At 35.2% G+C, this 9091-nt stretch overlaps 1 protein-coding gene across 1 annotated transcript; it reads left to right on the top strand.

Moving 5' to 3' along the window:
* Nucleotides 1–246: 246 nt before the first annotated feature.
* On the top strand, nt 247–3845 carry LOC110463743 (transmembrane protein 45A-like). The gene is made up of 5 exons (XM_021518579.1): nt 247–336; nt 850–955; nt 1892–2093; nt 2552–2778; nt 3610–3845. The coding sequence occupies exons 1-5, from the start codon at nt 247–249 to the stop codon at nt 3843–3845; spliced, it is 861 nt and encodes a 286-aa protein (XP_021374254.1).
* The last annotated feature ends 5246 nt before the right edge of the window (nt 3846–9091 follow it).

The following is a 9091-nucleotide window of genomic DNA, read 5'->3' as shown; positions in this document are numbered from 1 at the left end:
AATTTAGTGATATTCCTTTCTCCATTACAAGATCTCGCATGTGGTTGAGATAAAACGTTAAACGTTTTAAAATATTTCACAAGTAACGGTGCTCATTGTATTGTATAAACGAACTTTTCGATTTAGCATAACTAATTAATTACAACATTGTAGGACTCAATATACTGAGAATACATAAACAATTTAAATCATGAGCCAACTTATATAGCGTCTCATTTCTACTGACCTTTTTTCCCAGAAAGAAACATGGGATTCACAGGCCATATGATAATTGGGTCGTTTATGCTATCACTTTCGGCATGGTGGATGTTCAATATATTCCGAGATTACTTACTGGTAAGTAGCAATTTCGTATGTCACCTTCCGAAAGACCTGTTTCATTACATTGCTTGACGACAATCTAACGGGGCGACTAATGTGGAGTCCCTTTGCAAAATCGTGAGTTAACCGTGTCTTCTGTGTCTCTCTTGTCACACCAACCGTTTACCGTTTTGCTGAAGTTGAGCACTGTGTGGCCTTACCCTCTGCAGGGTCGGGACATGCATATGTCTGTTGTATCGCAATACACAATATCGTAAGAGGCGGATAATGTGGACCCATTGCAGAATACTTAGTTTTCTTCGGTATCTGTTGGTAAGGGAACATTGAAGAATCTACACGTGACCTGCTATCTCCATTGCAACACTTGGGATATAAATGTATTTTCCTTTCTGGCTTCTTCTTTGGTCTCTTTCTTCTCAGTTTTGTCTCCTTAAGCAACCGTTCTATATGTGTCTGTAGCGAGAACGTTAACGCTCATGCATGCAAACATAACAAAAGACGTTTATGAATTATATTTCTATTCAACAGAGTAAAAAGAATGGCTCTGCATTCAAATCAAGGGTCAGTTACCCCATTACTACCTGTCCTAGGATACCGCTGGAATCGGGATGGAAGATCTTTGCGTTTACATTTGGTAAGTTCGATTTCACGTACACATACGAAAGGACTGCATATTAAATGTAAACTGTCATTAACTGTCTCGCGTCAGCAATAAACATGACATTGTTTCGCCCGAGTCAGTCGTCGCAAATTTTATTAACCTTTCTTGAATATTTATTATTGCACATTAAGCTATTGGTTCTGGTTATTTTACGTAGGGAATTCGATCAGGAAATAGCACACAGACCATTTTATCCGGATGAAAAGTCTATACATTTTATTATTTTAAGGTATATATTTTTAAGTTTGCTCAATGGTGTGTCATGTAATTTTGTGTTACTACCCAGGTTCTCACTTAGAGAACGGTACTTTGAGAGGGCGACAAAACTTTGATTTTACCAAGTTGAACATGTCGGGCGTCGTCCATGAAGCCGAAGACGCCTACCTTTTAGGAAAACCTTGTCCTATTTCCGTGTACCTTTCCAAAGTCTAAATGTAAATGTTTCATCTAAAATGACTTTATTGTTCACACTTTGGCTTTCACATTACCTAGGGGGAAAACTCATATCGCTTTATAAAAAAATCAGCCGAAACATCATTTGACATACTATATTTGCTTCGCAATGCATTTTGACAAATTGAGTGATCCTTATTGCTTTTCAGATCCCTTGAAAATAAATGCAAAGAAACTTATCTAAATCAAAAGTACAAAGTTAAGACGATATTCGTCGAACAGTCGTATTACAAAGTTTTCTCAAAGTATACATATAGTACACAGTATTAGTAAGTTCAGTTTGAATTTGTTGCATGCGTCCAGAGTATGCGTTGCTTGGATTCAACAAGAAAAGAAAATAGCAAAAGCAACACAAAAAGACTCCATATCAATACAGTACTAGACGGACAACAGAAAAAAACGTATTACAGCATAAATATCCCAATCGATCTAACAATACTTTACACCTTTTTACAGTGCTTCTGTGTGAAATAGGATCGTCTAGGCTAACTTTCATTGACCCAGCCGATGGTGGATTTCGTGCAGGAGCTATTACAAATTTACAACACATGACAATGTACGGCATGTTCGCTCTACACGCCTTGTTTGACCTGCTGACCTGGAAGTTTCCGGTACCTGAAGGTGTCAACTCTGTGACACTTTCAATGGCACTCATATGGTCCGTAGTTCATAATGAATTGGATCGCTTTTCTTCATTACTGGAAAAAATAAGCCGTCACTTTTCTAGAGTTCAGATTTTAAATAAAGTGGATAATTATCTGTCTGATACAATTCTGACAAAGTATGAGAAAGCATCTAACACATTTAAACTTGTTTTCGTAGTTCAGATAACAAAGGGGAATTATAAGTGATACGGGCCCGATCGGCTTCTTTTTTAATTCACTAATATACAGTTTTGTACTCTTTGTAAATTTCAGATTTACAACATACTCCTGTATTTGTCATTAGGAGGTAATGCCCCTCCCTTTCTGTATCAACAGTAGTATATATTTTGATTTCAAGGTTTTTGCCCTTTTCATCAAAGAAGCTTGCTTTAAGGACGAAGCAGTTATGTGATACTGTATCTACAACTGAATCTAATGAATTATTTGTGTGTTTCTCACGTTTACCTTTCAGGAGTGGCGTAAGTATCCGTAGTGGACACAACACCACTGAGTTTCTGATAATGATCCACATGCTGCCCACCTATGTGATGTTTGTTGCTGCTGCTGTGATCCTGGTAGAACTCTACAGCAACCATTCCAACTTCATCGCCTCTGCGGTCCGAACATCCTCCGTAATGATACTGGGAACATGGTTCATACAAATGGCTTTCATCTCGTTTGACCGCCACCAGTTAACAGGTTTGTGTTTACAGTTAGTGTGCGTTAAGATATATTCGATACCCAGGGGTTACGCTCCCATACACATTCTACAACCTGCCAGAAAAACTTCGAAGGCTCAGTATGTGCCACTTTGTGGATGAAACGAAGAAGACTAGTTCGGTCCTCTGATGTTCAGCGTAGCTGCCTTTCTGCAATCTTGAAAATCTGCGATGTATTAGCCAAGCTATTGGACAGATTATCGTACCTCATATCAATCAAATAGCTAGCCGCGTGCTTTCAATGTTGCTTTGACATATACCAGGGGTGCAGAGAAATTAAGTGGGCGGTACGAAAATGGCGTGGAGATAAATCTCTGCTTTTCTTTAAGTTACTCTCTAAACCAATTGAAGTGCGGGAATCTTTGCTCTGCAATTGTTCTGCAAACTCAACGAACAAAATACGCGAGCATTTCTTAATCGTGAAAATGTCTTCTTTCACAATATCTAACAATATCGCTTGCACTAATGTCCACATTGAGTAATAATGAATATGTAATACAAAAAAATACATCTTGAAAATGAAACTAAGTTCAAATCATGTCTCACTGAGGAAATTGGTTGCACACAGAGATAAGAAATGACAAATTAATAATTAATTTGGACTTAAATTATTCATAGATTGATCAGCAAAATAATACTTTTCACCACAATGATATCTATTGACTGGAACCATAGCTGATCATATTTTTTCACGTCAATGTTTTTTATATATCATTTGTTATTTAAACATAACAGACACTTGTAATTTTGTTAGCATTGATACAAATTACATTAATAATTATTTGATATATATTTATCTTTATGATTCTAGGTGTTTCCCCAAATCCACATTGGGACCAGACTGACGAGCGAAACATACACATCTTGGTTGCCATATTTGGTGGACATATCATTATGAACATGATCGTTGCTATTATTGTATATATACCATTGTATGTTGTGTATGGCCGAGGTACATACGATTACAAATACAACGAACTTGGCGAGGGACACGAGAAACTGCTAGGGGCTGGACAAATGTCCTTTATTGGACAACAGTTGAAGTAATGTGTCACTGTTAGGTTTTCCTAGAGAAATGATTTGTTTGCTTTTATATCCAAGACATGAATTGTATCGCCGAGGCACTTACGATTTCAAAGACGATGAACATTGCGAGGGACGCTAAAAGCTGCTGGGGCTTAGACGACCGGCGTTTGTTTGACAGAAGCTGAAGTAATGGTTGCTGTTAGGTGTTCCCCGTGCAGATGATTTGTTCGATATAATATTCAATCCGACAGATATAAGGTTATAATATAATTTATGTAAATAAGTTATTCGCGAGGTTTGACACGTGATGTGGATACTGGATTTAATGTTCAAACATAACAAGAACAGTTTGACACCATGACCTCTGTTAAACTGTCACTAACTCTTTATCTTTGAGGCAGTGTCAACGTCAAATAGCTTAATAATTTTACTGAAATCCGATCACATCAATCTGAGACATCAAAAATCTCAATTAACTTATTTACAGAAAAATACAATAACCATATTTACATTATTCTGCGTGAGTAGTAAAGCAATGAAATAATTTATTTAGAGAAAAGGGTTATCTCTTTTAATGCTATCATGAATGTTAATTGGTATCTCTAGTGAAACACGGTAAGGCTTTATTTATTGAAAAGTTGGCATCGGTTTGTGAGAGTATATCATTAAATATTGTAAAGTACCCTTTTAGCGCGACCCTGTCGCTGTTAGTAGGTGAATCTGAACATTGTGCAGTAACTTAAACCACTATATATTTTATCACTCTTTTACTGCAATACAATTTGGTTAATATCAGATAATTTAATGGCATGGTAAATAAGCCATAACTAAGAATATATATGTGTTTAGAAAAAGAAAAAAAAGGAAATGTAAAGCGTTTATTTATATCATCATCTCTCATGAAACGATGCTGAATAGTTGTTCAACTAATATTCCGTACCCTTCATGTTCTTGTTTTTTCTTGTTCGTTGTACGAATATCCTTGTTAATCTTTCATTTGTTCATATTTTTCGCTAATTTCATCGACTTTCTATTCGAATTAATGTTTGCTTTACAGTCGGTTAATCTATTGTATTATTAAAGGATGTTGTGTGCTAGGTAATAATATTTTACTCAGAAATAAATTCTTTTTGTCATTTCTGTTTGGAGTTTTCTATATCTCCCCTGGAACGTACCATAAAACAAATAAACATTATGTTTTGACGGAAGCAAACATGATAAAGACGGGGAAACACAAATGGAAAGATTAACATCTCAAGTATTTCCATTGATGTTGACATTTTTTCAACAATATTAGTTGCGTCATTCAACAAACCAACTCAATACTGCAGAGTAATTCAAACGGATAAACTTCTACAAACCTCAAAAATAAGAACATAATAATACTTCTTGCATACTAGACCGAGATATCCGCATTTCCGGCGGTGCTGGAAAATTCTATCCGACCCACGGGTCTAGATCGCTTACACGCGCAGACTGGCGGGGAGAATTATAGTGACCTTTCGGGGTCACGCTATTGTTCGTGACGTCATTTTATGACGTTTTCTGGTCAGTCAGGGTCATTGACGTCACTAACAATTGAATTCCGGGCTTCATATGCAAATGAGAAATGTGCAGACATTTTACAACTTTACTAGAAGAGCAGCTGTTTTTACGGGTTTTAGGTAATAAGCAAGAAATAGAATCCATCCCTGATGTGAGGTAAGGATAAGGTTATTCAAACCCTCGGGATAAAATATTGAGCAAAATACCCTCGGCAAAGCTTCGGGTCTCCTGCTCAATATTTTATCCCTAGTGTTTGAATAACCTTATCCATACCTCACATCAGGGATGGATTCTATTAATCTACAAGAGATTGACGTGGATAGATTATTCGCATACATGATCGCACACGTGTTTACTGTATTGTGATCTGGTAAAAGATGAAAGTTAAACAAAAAAGCGTGACTGCACCTTCAAAAACACGAAGGGAACAAATGAACTTCTTTCTTATTACTAATTCCAATTTTTGTAATTTCAGCGTTTGACAAGCTTGATGCATGTAATTCGGCATGCATTTGATACTTGTTATCAATATGAATGCTTATTTAAAGCTGTTGACAGTAGAATGAACTTTAAGGTAGATGATTTAAAATAACAGAAAACAAAAACAACTCAATGACGATCACAAAATGCATGGTCTATTTCTTCCCTTGCATGACCGATTCATCGCGATACCAATGTTAAACCTTAAAGATCAAGAACACAACACTTTACAACTACTGTCAATTAGCAGACCTTGAAAACACCACTAATAAGAATGGTATTATTGACATCAAACTGCAATCGATAACACATTCTTCTAGTTAAAGCGAGAAAGTACTGATGGCCGTCCTTACAATAAAGTGAACTCACAAAAGAGAACTGATTGCGTGTCCTGTATCATGCCATGATAATCTGTACACTTCTGATACCAATTCATATTGTTAATGTAGATATTGGATTTTGAGTAAAGGGGACACTGTTATAATATATATAAAGATGTTCGCAGGAGAAACATGTTTTTATGGTAAACTTATTTCTGTAAACCATCGATAAAGCACAAGGAATTAACAACAATTTGCGAATAAGGTAACATCCAACAAATAAAAACTTGACAAATTGATCGATTTATATCATGACGCCTGTCCAACCAACAAAGGTTCAGACAGGACAAAATTACTAACTCGAGTTCGATCTTAACATAAACGAAGATAACCGATTTCTAGACAAAACCTATGATTTCCGATAGCATTACCGCATAACAAAAAGGAAAGTTCTTGGTCAACCATAATTTCAATATTTGTAAGAAACTGATATATAATAAATTGATTCTGAGAAAAAACAGTTTGTTGATCGTGGCGACGTTTTACTGATACATCAGCGTATTGCGTACCACGTTTTTTTTTATAATAAATCAGATATCTTACGAATGTTGAAGAGTGATTAATATAGGTTGCTAAAACTTGTTTCACAATAGTTGTAAAATAAATAGTTTAATATAATCTGGTAATATAACAATAAAAAACACGATAACGAATTCAACTGTTCCACTTGGTGCAAAAATATTGTTTCCACAGTGTTCCTTAGATTAAAAACACGGAAGGAAACGACTATTTATTGAGAGGAAAACCATTTAATCCGCCACACATACTCGCGTAGTTTTGTAGATAAGATAATCATAATCCTGGCAGAAAATATTATAATTTTATAGAAAAATCATTTAAAATCTAACACGTCTGTATTGGCTGTATAAGCTGCACAGATTCTAATAACATGCATGGTATTAGTTTACATTTTTCTTCGAAGTTACATATTTTTCAATGACACGTTTCCTCAACTCTGTATATAAAGAAAAAAGTCAATACCGGCAACCAGTAACAACATTTAATAGCACGAGACATGTTTTATAACAATGAACAACATGACAACTACAAATGTTAAACATATAGGAAAGAGAAACTTTGCAATTTGACAGTGATCCTTAAAGATCAGTTAGGGCGATAATACATAGATATCTGACACTAATAGTCATAAGCATTTCAATGTACATCTCACAGTATAAAGATGTACTTCTTAAATGATATTCTTGTAAAGTGATGTAAAAGGAAAATAATTAAAATTTTAAGAGGCTCTTTTCAACAAAAAAATGTCAATATTATTTTTATTTCCAGAATGAAGGTAAATTATGTCTGAATATGTGCGAATTAAAAACAACCCCATAGTTCACTTAAGGATACCAAAAATTACATATGTATATAGCAGATGTCAGTGTGTAGACTTAAAACCGTATTTGCAGTTTTGGATGATGATAAGATCTTATAAAGTATGGTCTTATACATCTTATACAAATATTATTTGAAAGGCAAATATTTCAAAATAATTAAGTTAATATTTAATTGAAATCGAGGTAGTAATGATCACTGATTATGTATTATGTATGTCGTTACCATAACTTCTTTATCAAACATACCAATAATCATGATTATTACGTTACATTCGTCATCAATTATGACATAAATGACATTATCAGATAAACATTTATAACTTACCACGAATTGACAATAAATAATGTACATTATATATATTGGAAATATATGTAATACATATGACACGCATCATCAATTATGACAAAATGACTATAAAAAAGCTTTTTTTTTTTTTTTTCATCTGCAACATGTAAACACTCCTTTTACAACTGCCATGTATTTTTGACCGCGCATAACATAAATGATCGAATTAATGATTGAATTCAGCAGTTCCATGTATTTTCCAATGCCTGTGTTTAAGTCATGAATCTGAAATACACCACTTGTCGACCAATTACGTTGTAAGGATATCGGACCAATATTTTTTCCGGGCAGATTGAGAATGACAAAAACGGTAGCTATGGTTACCAGTGCTACCGATTTTGTGTGTCAGATGAAGGCATAGCTCGTATGCGTTCATTGCGCGTGATTTTGTTCGTCGTTTTTGTTTTTGAAAGCGACAGAACTTACGTGATCTTTTCCTAAAAAATCAAACAAAAAGTAACGAACTGTTGTCATCAGGACCGGAGACAGAACCTCACCTATTGTGCTGTCCAATAAAATCAGGATTTTTGTGTGAGCTCCAACAAAGGAAGTTACACCATGGAGACAATCTGAAATGGTCAGCGCGAAGAAATTAAATCAGTTGTTGTCTTTTTTCTACGAGTTCTGATAGCTGCTATTAAAATAGAATTTGTCACTATGCTCGCCATAGCAGTGATAAGCAGCAGAACCATATACGAGATAATATATGTATGTGTGGTCATGTGGGTGTTTTAGGGAAATCTGAGTAGTGTTATATTAGTGGTTTCTGTCGTCACGCGTAGGCACAGCAGGGCGTTAATCTTCCCTGACAAATATACGAGAACAAATGCGGCTGTTACAGGATCAAAGTCGATGATGAACTGTCTTGTTCTGTTACCGGAACAATCATAAAAGATGGTTTCTAAACTAATTATGATGTTAAATGTTTATTTGAAACCGGCCTTTGATTCCTATTGGGTTTGTGGTAAACAGACCCAGCTTGATATCCTTACGTAATAGAGGCAACTTATTACTGATGATATTTCAAACATGATCAAAGTCGATACTGAACTGTCTTGTTCTGTAACTGGACCCACAATAGAAGTGGGTTTATATACTAATGATGTTAGTATACGTTTATCTGTCATCGCCCCATCGGTTCTTAATTGGTTTGTGGTTAACATACCCAGCTTGACA

Source organism: Mizuhopecten yessoensis, unplaced genomic scaffold (genome assembly GCF_002113885.1).
Source record: "Mizuhopecten yessoensis strain PY_sf001 unplaced genomic scaffold, ASM211388v2 scaffold10923, whole genome shotgun sequence".
Lineage (NCBI taxonomy): Eukaryota > Metazoa > Mollusca > Bivalvia > Pectinida > Pectinidae > Mizuhopecten > Mizuhopecten yessoensis.
This window is presented reverse-complemented; position numbering and strand designations above follow the sequence as displayed.